This window comes from Schistocerca cancellata, chromosome 1 (assembly GCF_023864275.1).
Source record: "Schistocerca cancellata isolate TAMUIC-IGC-003103 chromosome 1, iqSchCanc2.1, whole genome shotgun sequence".
NCBI lineage: Eukaryota > Metazoa > Arthropoda > Insecta > Orthoptera > Acrididae > Schistocerca > Schistocerca cancellata.
Genome location: NC_064626.1, coordinates 568,175,190 through 568,190,101, shown reverse-complemented (window position 1 = coordinate 568,190,101; position 14,912 = coordinate 568,175,190). Strand labels below are relative to the sequence as shown.

Here is a 14,912-nt window from a genome sequence, read left to right as displayed (position 1 = left end):
GTGATGCTTTGTCATGGCACATTAAGAAGAGAATAGTTTGCAAACAACTGTCTTGAAGATAGATCTGCAGTGGCAATATTTCCAAATTCAAACATATGTGAATGGGGAGCACTGCTGTGACGTTTTGAGTAGATGAATATTGAATAAAGAATGCAGCTTCTTGATTTGTGTAGCCTTCCCTCCTGTCAACAATATTCCTCAAAAAATTCGGCCAACTTGAACGATGGGATTTTAGTCTTGCAGGTTGGAGCATTTCCACAGCCAGATTTGTAGTTGGTTGTATTTTTCTTAATTCAGCTGTATGTGTTTTCCTAATTCAATAAATTTTTCCCTGCATCTCAGATATTGTCAAACCATCTGTGTTCTGATCGCACATGATGTGATTTTTGTAATCAATGTCACTGAAATCCCACAGACACCTATACAAAGCACGGACATCCAAAAAGCAAACATTATTCTCTGTTCCTCACTTCATACTTCAGTTTGTCCGCTCTCTATGAACACACATAACCTCAATACTCGTGCAACTAGTGTTGCCCAAGCTTGAACACACCAAAAGTGTTTAGTTTCACCGACGAGTTGGGGAAATGCACGGCGCGTATGCGCAGTGGCCAGTAGCACAGTTGCCTGCAACCTAGTGTCGTCATGTAAACTAGGCTTTACTTTCAAAGTAAATTTCCTATTACGCAAGATGAATTGTATGTGAAAACATACATTGAATTTCTAAAATCACAGAGCGTTTGACTCTCGTATAAAAATCAACTCTTCGAGGACGAGCCATTTAGAAGAATTTCAAGCCCAGAAGATCAAAGATTTATGTTGTTATTAAACATTTTACTGGCACATATGTGTGATGTATCTTAAGTGTAACGTGCGCAAAAATGATCAACATTATATGTGAAAGCATAGCTTCTCTTGCAGCTTATCGATGTGTAGATAGTGGGGAGGCAGCATGGTAATAAAGACGATAAATAATCACTTGCACTCTCGTCACTTACTATGAATGCTTTCATTCTCATAGCATATACACAATGCATGTAGCATAGAGCTCGTACTCCAGAGAACTGATCTGTCAAATATACAATTGTTCTTGCTGCGGTAGGGTAGTGATATTATTTGGAGGGGGTGGGGGGCGGGGGTGAGCCAGTCGTTCTACTTCACCAGAAATCTTAAGAGACAATATTACATGTGATGTTGGTGCTATTGGCCAACTACATCACCTGTCATATGCTCCGAATATCGGCTGGCGAGATCATGTGACGTGAACTGTGACTGGCTTACAAAAGCACATCGCAATCTCAGTTTCAATACTTCAGAAAGTAACATGGGGCGTTTGATGGAATTTTGCATTTATACTTTAGTAATACGAAAACATACAGCGTACATGTTGCTACACATCAAAGATCTTTCCAAAATGTGTTTTTTCCCCCCTTGGGTTTCATTTACTAAAGTGCTGAGAAATTCTACAGTGGTGTATAAAACAATAGCCATTCAAAAGATTTATAACTTTACAGTTTCGAGAGAAATTATACTGTCACTTAACACAAAAAAAGTGTATTTTCACCTGGGAGAAAATGTATTTTTAACTGGGAAATCTGGGAAAAATCTGGAATTTTTTTTCCTCGTCAGTGTATACACCCTGTCCGAGCCATAATCCGTAGGTAGTGGTCATCCACTGCAGTAGTAGCCCTTCAGCGGCCTGAGAGAAGCATTTCATCAACAGTTCCAGTCTCCCTATATCTCCTCCATGTCCGAACAACATCACTTTGGTTCACTCTGAGACGCCTGGACATTTCCCTTGTTGAGAACCCTTCCTGGTACAAAGTAACAATGTGGACATGATCGCACCATCTTGGCATGGTTGAACTACAGAGAACTTGAGCTGTGTACCTCCTTCCTAGTGGAATGACTGGAACTGATCTGCTGTCGGACCCCCTCCATCGAATAGATGTTGCTCATGCATGATGAACCATTAACCATGGACCTTGCCGTTGGTTGGGAGGCTTGCGTGCCTCAGCGATACAGATAGCCGTACCGTAGGTGCAACCAAAATGGAGGGGTATCTGTTGAGAGGCCAGACGAACATGTGGTTCCTGAAGAGGGGCAGCAGCCTTTTCAGTAGTTGCAGGGGCAACAGTCTGGATGATTGACTGATCTGGCCTTGTAACACCAACCAAAATGGCCTTGCTGTGCTGGTACTGCAAATGGCTGAAAGCAGGGGGAAACTACAGCCGCAATTATTCCCGAGGTCATACAGCTTTACTGTATGGTTAAATGATGATGGCGTCCTCATGGGTAAAATATTCCGGAGGTAAAATAGTCCCCCATTCGGATCTCTGGGCGGGGACTACTCAAGAGGACGTCGTTATCAGGAGAAAGAAAACTGGCGTTCTATGGATCGGAGCATGGAATGTCAGACCCCTTAAAAATCGGGCAGGTAGTTTAGAAAATTTAAAGAGGGAAATGGATAAATTAAAGTTAGATATAGTGGGAATTAGTGAAGTTCGGTGGCAGGATGAACAACACTTTTGGTCAGGTGAATGCAGGGTTATAAATACAAAATCAAATAGGGGTAATGCAGGAGTAGATTTAATAATGAATAAAAAAATAGGAGTGTGTGTAAGCTACTACAAACAGCATAGTGAAGGCATTATTGTGGCCAAGATACACATGAAGCCCATGCCTACTACAGTAGTACAAGTTTATATGCCAACTAGCTCTGCAGATGATGATGAAATCGATGAAATGTATGATGAGATAAAAGAAATTATTCAGATAGTGAAGGGAGACGAAAATTTAATAGTCATGGGTGACTGGAATTTGAGAGTAGGAAAAGGGAGAGAAGGAAACATTGTGGGTGAATATGGATTGGGGGAGAGAAATGAAAGAGGAAGCCATCTGGTAGAATTTTGCACAGAGCATAACTTAATGATAGCTAACACTTGGTTCAAGAATCATAAAAGGAGGATGTATACATGGAAGAATCCTGGAGATAAGGTGTCAGATAAGATTGTGTAATGGTAAGACAGAGATTAAGGAACCAGGTTTTAAATTGTAAGACATTTCCAGGGGCAGATGTGGACTCTGACCGCAATCTGTTGGTTATGAACTGTAGATTAAAACTGAAGAAACTGCATAAAGGTGGGAATTTAAAGAGATGGGACCGGGATAAACTAACTAAACCAGAGGTTGTACAGTTTCAGGGAGAGCATAAGGGAACATTTGGCAGGAATGGGGGAAAGAAATACAGTAGAAGAAGAATGGGTAGCTCTGAGGGATGAAGTAGTGAAGGCAGCAGAGGATCAAGTAGGTAAAAAGACGAGGACTAATAGAAATCCTTGGGTAACAGAAGAAATATTGAATTTAATTGATGAAAGGAAAAATACAAAAATGCAGTAAATGAAGCAGGCAAAAAGGAATACAGACGTCTAAAAAATGAGACGACAGGAAGGGCAAAATGGCTAAGCAGGGATGGCTAGAGGACAAATGTAAGGATTTAGAGGCTTATCTCACTAGCGGTAAGATAGCTACTGCGTACAGGAAAATTAGAGAGACCTTTGGAGAAAAGAGAACAACTTGCATGAATATCAAGAGCACAGATGGAAACCCAGTTCTAAGCAAGGAGTATGTAGAATGTCTATATACAAGGGCGATGTACTTGAGAACAATATTATGGAAATGGAAGGGGATGTAGATGAAGATGAAATGGGAGATACGATACTGCGTGAAGAGTTTGACAGAGCACTGAAAGACCTGAGTCGAAACAAGGCCCCGGGAGGAGACAACATTCCATTAGAACTACTGACGGCCTTGGGAGAGGCCAGTCCTGACAAAACTCTACCATCTGGTGAGTAAGATGTATAAGACAGGTGAAATACCCTCAGACTTTAAATGCGAACATTTTTAGGTTAGGCTTTACCGTGACTGTTACTGACATTAAATGAAACAACAAGTTTACTGTTACCAGTACCACATCAACTACTGGCACAAATGTATATCTATCTGCATATTTTATAACATTAACCAGTGTATTGCCCCAACCTTTAGGCAGCTAATATATGCAACATGTTATCTTAAGACTCCTTGCCATGTAAATGTTTGCTCTCATATAATCACTCCTTCCTCTCTCTCTCTCTCTCTCTCTCTCTCTCTCTCTCTCTCTCTCTCTCTCTCTCTTTCTTCAAAGAGTGTCATCTATTTATGATTTTAGTGCTGTAGCCAATATGATCATTGTAATTCAAGCCCTGTAACATTTCACCTAATTGTTATTAGCAAGTATGAAGTTTACGCCATTTTAACATTTCACCTGATTGCATAAACAAGTACGAATGTTTAGCTGTTTTAACCTTTCAAAATTGGATTTATATACCACCTGAAGTACACACACATATATTCGACACCTCAAAACAAACACCCCCAAATGGTTTAAACGATTATTCTGTAATAATGTTGTTACGATCTATATTCTTTGCACTTTGCGATTATGTCTTCTCTTCTGCTGTACGAACCTTGCACCCAGCTGATTCCAGACGCCATATTTGTTTACAAATGTGGCAGTATACATGTGAAGTGTTAAGACAGAAAAAGGAACCAGTGACCACTGCAGGTACTCTAGTTTACTTATTAAAGTTTACCATTAGATATCAGTTTATTTTTTGTCAAAAGTTATCCAAAACCATATTCTGAAATAGTGTCTTGTTTCCCCACTAGGCAGTGCCACAAGTTCCTCCAAAATCGTAACACAACATACACACATATGTAATACTAGCTAATGTAAATCCACCCGATGATGGAGGTTTAAACCTTCGAAACGCGTCGTGGAAAAAATAAAATAAAAACGGTGACTGGTAACAGGAAACTTGTTGTTTCATTTAATACCCTCAGACTTCAAGAAGAATATAATAATTCCAATCCCAAAGAAAGCAGGTGTTGATAGATGTGAAAATTACCGAACTATCAGTTTAATAAGTCACGGCTGCAAAATACTAATGTGAATTCTTTACAGACGAATGGAAAAACTGGTAGAAGCCGACCTTGGGAAAGATCAGTTGGAATTCCGTAGAAATTCCAGAACATGTGTGGCAATACTGACCTTACGACTTACCTTAGAAGAAAGATTAAGGAAAGACAAACCTACATTTCTAGCATTTGTAGACTTAGAGAAAGCTTTTGACAATGTTGACTGGAATACTCTCTTTCAAGTTCTAAAGGAGGCAGGGGTAAAATACAGGGAGTGAAAGGCTATTTACAATTTGTACAGAAACCAGATGGCAGTTATGAGTCGAGGGGCATGAAAGGGAAGCTGTGGTTGGGAAGGGAGTGAGAGAGGGTTGTAGCCTCTCCCCGATGTTATTGAATCTGTATATTGAGCAAGCAGTAAAGGAAACAAGAGAAAAATTTGGAGTAGGTATTAAAATCTGTGGAGAAGAAATAAAAACTTTGAGGTTCGCCGATGACATTGTAATTCTGTCAAAGACAGCAAAGGATTTGGAAGAGCAGTTGAACGAAATGGACAGTGTCTTGAAAGGAGGATATAAGATGAACAGCAACAAAAGCAAAACGAGGATAATGGACTGTAGTCGGATTAAGTCGGGTGATGCTGAGGGAATTAGATTAGGAAATGAGGCACTTAAAGTAGTAACGGAATTTTGCTATTTGGGGAGCAAAATTACTGATGATGATCGAAGTAGAGAGGATATAAAATGTAGACTGGCAATGGCAAGGAAAGCGTTTCTGAAGAAGAGAGGTTTGTTAACATCGAGTACAGATTTACGTTTCAGGAAGTCGTTTCTGAAAGTATTTGTAGTGAGTGTAGCCATGTATGGAAGTGAAACATGGACGATAAATAGTTTCGACAAGAAAAGAATAGAAGCTTTCGAAATGTGGTGCTACAGAAGAATGCTGAAGATTAGATGGGTAGATCACATAACTAATGATTAGGTATTGAATAGAATTGGGGAGAAGAGGAGTTTGTGGCACAACCTGACAAGAAGAAGGGACCGGTTGGTAGGACATGTTCTGAGGTATCAAGGGATCACAAATTTAGTATTGGAGGGCAGCGTGGAGGGTGTAAATCGTAGAGGGAGACCAAGAGATGAATACACTAAGCAGATTCAGAAGGATGTAGGTTGCTGTAAATACTGGGAGATGAAGAAGCTTGCACAGGATAGAGTAGCATGGAGAGCTGCATCAAACCAGTCTCAGCACTGAAGACCACAACAACAACAACAACAACAACAACATGCATGATTGTTTACATCTTTGGGCGGGTGTAGTGACATCTCTGAACAGCCAAAGGGACTGTGTCTGTGATGCAGTATCCACAGTCAACATCCATCTTCAGGAGTTCTGCGAAGCGGGGTGATGCAAAACTTTTTTTGATGTGTGTGAGATAAAGTTCAAAACTCAAAGAGTAATTAGCTTTTTCAAAGAGTAATTATTGTTCCATATTTTACATTATATTCTTCAGATCAATAAATATGTTTTACTGCACACTTCCTAAAGTAGCCTGTGTTCTTCCTCAGCGTTCAAGGTATGTCAGTACCAAATTTCATCAAAATCTTTTGAGCAGTTTAGTTGTGAAAGCTTAACAGATCGAGTTACTTTTGCATTTATAATATTAGTATGGATTATCACTATTTCCTTCAAATGGCCCCTTTTTTATTTTTCTCTAACCTATTCAGGCAACCAGTAGAAAATATTTAAGTAGTGAGACAGGAATTTGAAGTACTTTTCCCCTTCTGAGTCCAACATCTCATGCAGTACAGTTTTGCTGCACAGTTTGAGACGCCATGTCACTGATTGTGCATCTCCTCCTGCCGGTGGTTTGAGTCCTCCCTCGGGCATGGGTGTGTGAGTTTTTCTTAGCATAAGTTAGTTTGAGTAGTGTCTAATTCTAGGGACCTATGACCTCAGCAGTTGGTCCCTTAGGAATTCACAGGCACACAGTACAATTTTGTCAGGCCTCACTGTCAATATTGCAAAGGGTTCAATCACCTTCATCAACAGTCAAAAAACAATTTGTTTGTTCAGACCATATAGTAATTAAAATTTTTTTCTACCTTTTGTAATAAGTTCTTGCTATTTATTGTTAAAGTGGAGTTATAAGATTAATAAAGTTGTAAAGAAACTAGCAGCAGCATAGTCAGTACAAACTTGAATGCAGATTGAAAGTTCGTTAAAAGTATATAATGTAACATGTTCTTTGACTTACACACACACACACACACACACACACACACACACACACACACACACACAAGATAAGAGACAGAAGAATTGTTAAGATTGCGGTTTTACATGATCTTTCTTGTCTGAAATTCAAAATTATGTAAAGATGATTTATTGCATTCAAGCCTTCAAACAGTGGATATTTGTGGGTTTTACAGCTGCGTAGTGCATCATTCAGTAAATGTTGAATCAACACTACATCTGCTATTGCAAGTGGCTTTCCATAAGATACTTCTACTGAGGGTAATACTATGGGGGTAATACAACTTAACTTTTATATCCTGTCTTCACTCCTTCCCCTGCAATTCCTTAAATGAGGTTACAGTAATAAAAATTGTCAAATGATTGACTGTTGAAAATGGAGTTGTAATTTTAAGACTGAATTTCATTGGCCCACACTGATGAACCAGAAGGAGCTGATTTCATGATTTAGTGCATCTCTCCCAGTGTTTGGTGGCATTAAGATGGCTCGATATGTTGTATGCCTTCCACAGAAGTGTCCACAGCTGCAGACTGAGTATTCATTTTGGTGTTAAGCCTCTGCAGCTTCATCATGTTGTCAGTAATATGTGACACTGGTGTTCTTTTTAGCCTTGTTCTGACAGGATGCACCGTCTCCCCAAAATAAACTCACAAACAGTCACAGCTGCCCAGTAAACTCCTGCACCAGCACTAATAGATACTTGCATAGTATGTTGTACTACCGTCCACAGCAGGATAGTTTGGTTGTACGTACTGTGTAGAAGAAGGCTCACCGAATTTGCAATATGGTAGTGGAAAGTTGGTACTGTAGAAACTGCATCCAACCTTCAGAACTAAAGAATACAACGATGAAGCTGTCAGTAAAATCATATCCGCAAGGAACAAAGGTGATAGACGAGAAGTTAGAGCAAACCTGCATTGAAATGCTACCTTAAGAGCAGTGGGTGCCAGCTGTGTGGGGAAAATTCTTCACTAGTGCCCATTAAAGCTATCTGCTGGGCTAACAACAGAATTGAAGACCTTTGGATTTGTACAGAGATGCCATTGATACATTCAACAGGCCAGGCCAGGAATTTAGCTAGTCAGCTAAAAATGGGATAGCGTATATTGCAGAGGCCTAGCAGAACACAGCTAAAAAAAGTCTGAGTGTCACACAAGTGTCGATTCTGTGGTGGTAGAACATCAAAATAACTGCAGTAACATAAACAAGTTGAAAGGCTCGTGTGCTATGAGATGAGGTGAGATGAGAGAGAATAAAGATAATAAAGTGGTCCTCTAATGCAATCCGTGACAAAGACTACAGGCTGCCATTGTCTTGGTTGCCAGCATACAGACAGAATGCACTTGCAGAAGTGCCTCAACACCTGTGCCAGTATACATTTCTGCGGAAGGTACACAGTATACCCATCCACACTAACTACCAGCAAAGGTCTCAAAATTATTGTCAATAAGGAATTATTGGCCCAGAAGTGAAGATGGTATGTAAGAGTTAAGTTAAAATGCCACAGTAGCATTACATATCCCAACGGAGACCATATGGCATAGTGACCACCATGGAATATGAGGGTGTGGATATAATGTTGGAAAACTTAACTGTGTGTTATTTATGTTGATTAAAGATTAACATTTCTCAGTAACTGAACAGTGAAAAAACATTGTTGAATGTGAACTCATACATAAAGAAATAATTTCTATTCAGTTACCCTGGGTAGTTTGCCTAAATATGGGATTCAATTTCAGTAATAATGTTTTTGCTAAGGAACTTAATTAGCCTGGAAATAAATGAGTGCAATAGCTGCTAAAATACTTTAGTGGCTGACTGTATGGGTACATTAGTTATATAAATAGCTTTTTCATTTTATCAAGAAGTTAGCAGTTGTGTACATTTGTAAATAATAGATGTCAGCTATCAGTCATCCTTTGGAATTTTTATTGGCAGATCTAGATTTCAGCTAGAAACTAGCCGTTCTCAATGCACTATCCTTTTTTTTGGTCAATGCATGTAATACCTGTTGGTCTGGCTTTGTACACAGTTAATTGAATATGCACTATCCTCTTTTTGGTCAATGCATGTAATGCCTGTTGGTCTAGCTTTGTACACAGTTCATTGAATATTCAATGAATCTGTATATTGTATCAGCCAGGAGAACAGTGTTCTGACCTCATGCCCCTCTGTATCTGCATCCAGTGACGCCTATAGACTGAGGAAGACACAACAGTCAGTCAGTACGACTGGATCTTCAGAGACCTCTCCAGATAGAGTTTTTACAGTGCGCATCATAAAAATTGCATTTTGAATATATATTGAATATATATTGAATATTCAATGAACTGTGTACAAAGCCAGACCAACAGGCATCACATGGATTGACCAAAAAAAGGATCGTGCATTGAGAATGGCTAGTTTCTAGCTGAAATCTAGATCTGCCAGTAAAAATTCCAAAGGATGACTGATAGCTGAAACCTATTATTTACAAATCAAAATAACGGTTGCTGCATGCAACAGCCTCTGAATGGAGGGTAACCTGAGTTGTGTAAATGTTTATATATGAGCAATGACAATGAAATTACTGATGTTTTGTAATTATCATGGGTTTTAGGCAAACTAATCATATTAATGGATTCTAAATAATCAAAAGAAGAGAAGTAGATAATAAAGTTGAGTTGAATAACCTCTGAGTCCATATGTGAGATTTTAAGTGCTGTGTACACCAACGGCCTTGCTGCAATGGTAACACTGGTTCCAATCAGATCACCAAAATTAAGTGCAGTTGGCTTAGCTAGCACTTGGATGGGTGACCATCTTGTCTGCCAAGTGTTGTTGACAAGTGGGGTGCACTCAGCCCTTGCAAGGCAAATTGAAGAGCTACTAGATTGAGAAGTAGTGGCTCCAGTAATAAAAACTGACAACAGCCAGGAGAACAGTGTGCTGACCTCATGCCCCTCTGTATCTGCATCCAGTGACGCCTATAGACTGAGGAAGACACAAGTCAGTCAGTACGACTGGATCTTCAGAGACCTCTCCAGATAGAGTTTTTATAGTGCGCATCATAAAAATTGCATTTTGAATATATATTATTTTATTATTATTGATGTTTCTGGGGGGAAGAAAAACATAACTATTGGAAGGAATCCACTTGCTTTGTTACAAACTGTGCATCCGATATTGAACTCAAAAGTGAGTTTGTCTGCAATCCAAATTATTTGAAGGGCTTCCCCATGACAGGGTGAGTTGAGAGCTGTGCAATACACAGGAGACAGTCATGTCTATGGGCCTGCTGCATGCTTACATTGAGCAGGGCCATGTGGCACATCTGCCAGCACACTGTCCCAGTGGTGGCACTGAGGTGGCCACTTGCAGTGTGCTCACACAGATTATAGCTGACCTATCGTGCCCTCTGACCTTAGGTGGCTGGAAGTTGAACTGGCATTTTGTCTGAATGTTGTGTATCCAGTCACAATGGTCACACTTGCCTTTTGCCATTAGCACTCCACAATGTAGGTTACCATTACAGTATCCAATAATAAAAAAGAATATAGCCATCAATAAAGGGAAGGATGAAGTGGAGGATAGATTGAAATTGGATTCTTCTGAAGATCCCTCAGTTTACCACTCTGGATCCCAGTGATGGCGTTTAGATGACCATGTAGTCATAAACTGTTACAAAAGCTTGCATGCTACGAATTGAGGATGCAGCCCACGGCTTTGGCCTTTAGATGCAGGCAGATCTGTACCTGATGCAATACTCCAGCACTGTGCATGAAACTCCAGTGTCTATTACAACCATACACTCAGTTTTGCAAATTGAAATTTCAGCTTAAAAAAAAAAGTGTTTTATTGTTGGAGATACAGATTAGATGATAAACTTCTGTATCACATGCTCAAACTGTTAGTGCGAAACCTCTGTTATAAGACAATGACAATTTGCTATAAAATCTGGAACACATGTAAAGGATTCATTGAATCAAGAATTAAAAAACGTAAATGCTATTGCAGTGTAAAAGAATTAAAGACTGATTGGTATCCATATAGAAAACTGTAATTATTGATTAATTATGAGAGTATGTCTTGCCACAGATCGTAAATGGTGTAATTTGGTATTATTACCTAAAAAAATTAATGTCTTAAATTTTCTGTGTGATATTATATAAATGCCAGTTAATATAGCAAAAGCAAAACATTTTGGCAATTGCTAATGTCATGATCTCATGATGGTATGACATTCCATGTAGGGAGGAAAAAATAAATGAATGTGCATGATATGGCAGGGCATCCCAAGCTGTGACTACATTCTGTGGTACATTGGCCCCTTTTACTGAATATGACCACCATCTGTTCATTAATTCCACACATGCCACTACTGTAGTAGCTTGCATTGTACGGACTGCATTGTCACTGTATGATGGATTAATTTTCAAGTAGCTAACCATTCTTTCCCATTCAAAACCATCTGCTTCCTGATACTGCATCAGTTAGCCATTATCATTGTCTGTTAGAACTTGTGTGCTCTCCCTCCCTCCCTCGACCTCATCATTGATTGGCTGTTCAGCTCTAAACTTTCATTTTTTTCCTATTCACATTTCCTTCTCCTGTGTTTGCTCTCTGCTGACTCAGTTTAATACAACACTGTTCCCTCTTGGTTGCAAAAGAGAGGGGAGGACTGGGCCAGTGTACGTAATCATTTATTTCCAGTACGATGACTTACAAATCCTCTGAGAATTAATTGGGTCCATTATTTTAGTGTGTTGAGATTTTCACAAATGTTAGTCAAGTTCCAGTGTTTTAGTGTAATAATAACCAGTTTTTATCACACAGTCTTCTTTCATCTCTTTTCAAATATTTTCTAAGGATTTTACACCTGATGAAATATGTATACTGTACACTATTTATTTCTGTTTGGTTACCAATATAGGTCTCTATCCATTAAATAAAACAGTGACTAGTTGCACTTCAACACAGGTTCTTCGTCTCATTACTGTAGGTTCCTATTTCTTTTTGGTTCATATGTGCATTCTTTCCTACAATTGTATGAAAAGCAAATTCAGTTGAGTAAACTATTAAATTATGAGACAAAATAGCAGGCCACTATGTGTCTTTAGGTGGCAATACTATGCCAATTCACATGTAAAAGTAAGAGCTGCTCACTACCTAACTTTCAGAAATCTTAGTTCCTTTGTTGGTGGGGAGAGAGGGATGTTGGGGAAGGTTAAAAAGAAAGGGCAGGTCACACAGACCCCAGAATTAGAGAGATCCAATTCTAGTGAAGATAAGGATTGTCTTGTCTGTCCTTGTCCTCTCCACTGGTGGTCTTGCATCCTGGGGTTGAATGACCTGCCTTTCCTTTCTAACTTTCTCCTACATCCCTCTCTCATCTCTGACAAAGGAACTATTAGTTCTATCCTATAATGCAGTTTAATATATAATTTATTGTTCTAATGTGTTCTTCAACAGGCCATATTTGTTTTCAGGGGGTTGTTTGCAAGTGAATCCGTTGCAGAGACTAACTGTGTCTGATATTTTGGAACGCCTTGCTGCAATAGCGGAAACAAAAGGTTTCAACCTGAAGGAGCCCCTTTCACTTGAAGGAAAAAGGATCAGTGCCAACAGTAGTCCAGGTAGCACTTTGAATTTTGTAGTTTGATTTTACATGTCAAATTTGAATTCTTGTAGACTGAGTGTTGGAGGAGGACAATGCTAATCAAATAGTTTAGTGTTGGAACTAATCTTTGAATTTATGAATGCTTTGCTCTACTAAGGGTGGAAGGAAATTTTTGAAATAAGACTAACAGTTTAAAAATCATAACCTGCTTCATTGCATATTTGTACGTGTTCATACAGCCCATATATACAGTGAAACCAAGAATACAATCTTCCTTTTGATCATCTAACGGCAAAAAGGGAGGAGAATTGTGAAGCAGTTACACTGCATCATTACCTTAAATCAGTGTCTCAAAGAAATGACTGAAGCGCTTGGAAAAAGCTGTCCACAATTTAGTATGTTCAGATATTTTCAGATTCAGAGGATTGACTACAGTCTCAAGGTTGTGACATTCACCTGCTTTATTTCTTTGTTGATGGACCTCAGTGTTGACGTACTGCATTGTGATACTGGCTGAAAAATGAAGGGGGGGTGGGGGTGGAAGTTCAATAATGACTACTGTAAATAATGTAGCCTACAGGTGCATGTTGCGTCGTCGTCGTCCTTGCGCCCCCCCCCCCCCCCCCCTCCCCCGCGCGCACACACACACACACAATATACACAGTTAATATGGCCAGTTAACTAGTGGGAAATTTTGATAAGCCTCATTACTAGATTGTAGGCAAACATCAGCATGCTGCTACAATAGTTTACTGTTGAATATCTACGAGCAGTAAAAACCGAACCACACAGTTCACAGTTCTTGCAGAATAATACGCTACATATTGAACAGACAGTGTCATTGTTTTAACACAAGGCCTAATTGTGTTACACTTACTCCACTGTTTAGTTGGTGCATTGTTATTGACCCAACTAGCTTGGGTTTCTCGTCTGAAAATCGGCCGTGAACTGACTGTTTTGGGACCAAAGATCAGGCCTTTATATATCATCACAATAATAGGTACTGAAACTATACATTGTTTGATGTTTAATTTACAGAAATTACAATTAAAACATAACTTATTAAATTAACTGAATATATCAAAAAATTTCAGCTTTTTCAGCAGTTTCTTCTACTACAAGGGTTAAGCCATATTATTTGTTTAAATCATGAAATTAACAGATATAGTTACAAAAACAATACTTTTGACAAAACTGATAATTATTTTGAAATTAATTAAGGGCTGGCTTTGCTAACATGTTTTCGAATAGAGCCAAATAAATACTTAAAGAATGCCAGTGTTTCGTCTTCCAAATGTGTATAATTAGTACAGAATTTATATTTGTTTATAAGTCAACAATTACTGATTCCACCCTCTAGCAAAATTATTAACTAGGAATAGTCTAAATAAATTAGAAAATAAATTACATGCATAAAACTAAGCACAAAATTAGATCTGGCGTATATCCTGCAAAACTGAAGGCCAACTTTTCTCTTTCATGAAAATGCAGATTATACTCAAGTATGTTTAATGGTAATTAGTTAAAAATGAAAAATAATGAATTTAAGGGGCCAGATGGCAAAAAAAGAGAGGAAGTAAAAAGATCCCAGCTTGCTTTGTCAGAAGGTCACTCCCCTTTCAAGATGACTTCCACAGAATGATAAACTGTCAAACTGCAGCTCCCCTTGAAGAGAGCTGTAAGCTATGAGACTTGGCGGAGAAGTAAATATAAATAGTTCGAAAATAAACAGTTCAATAAAGTATGGTTTTCTCTGTTGTGTTCCCTTTTAAGTTGGTAGTGTGATGTCTGTATTAACTTGGCATGTTTGCAACTACACTGCCTGATGAAAAAAGTGAAGCACTCACAAAATAATCAAATTTCCAAAAAAAACTTGCAATATGATTCCACTTATCTGTAGGACATAGCACCCCTCCCACCCACCCACCCACCCACCCACCCTCCCACCCACCCACCATTCCCCCCTCACCTTGATGCATGTGCTGATTTGGTTGGGAAGAGAGTCATACATCTACATCTACAGCTGCACTTCGCAAACTACTGTGAAGTGAGTGGCAGTGAGTGTCCCATTTTACCACTTATTAGGTTTTCTTCCAGTTC

The 14,912-nt window shown here is 39.0% G+C and overlaps 1 protein-coding gene across 3 annotated transcripts in view; it reads left to right on the top strand.

Annotated features, from left to right (window-relative positions):
- Positions 1–14,912, top strand: part of LOC126181449 (cyclin-G-associated kinase) — a 245,441-nt gene that overhangs the window by 49,252 nt on the left and 181,277 nt on the right. For all 3 annotated transcript variants that reach the window (XM_049924773.1, XM_049924774.1, XM_049924772.1), the window contains exon 8: positions 12,682–12,828. In XM_049924773.1, the coding sequence (XP_049780730.1) occupies positions 12,682–12,828 (147 nt within the window). The remainder of the gene's footprint in view (positions 1–12,681; positions 12,829–14,912) is intronic.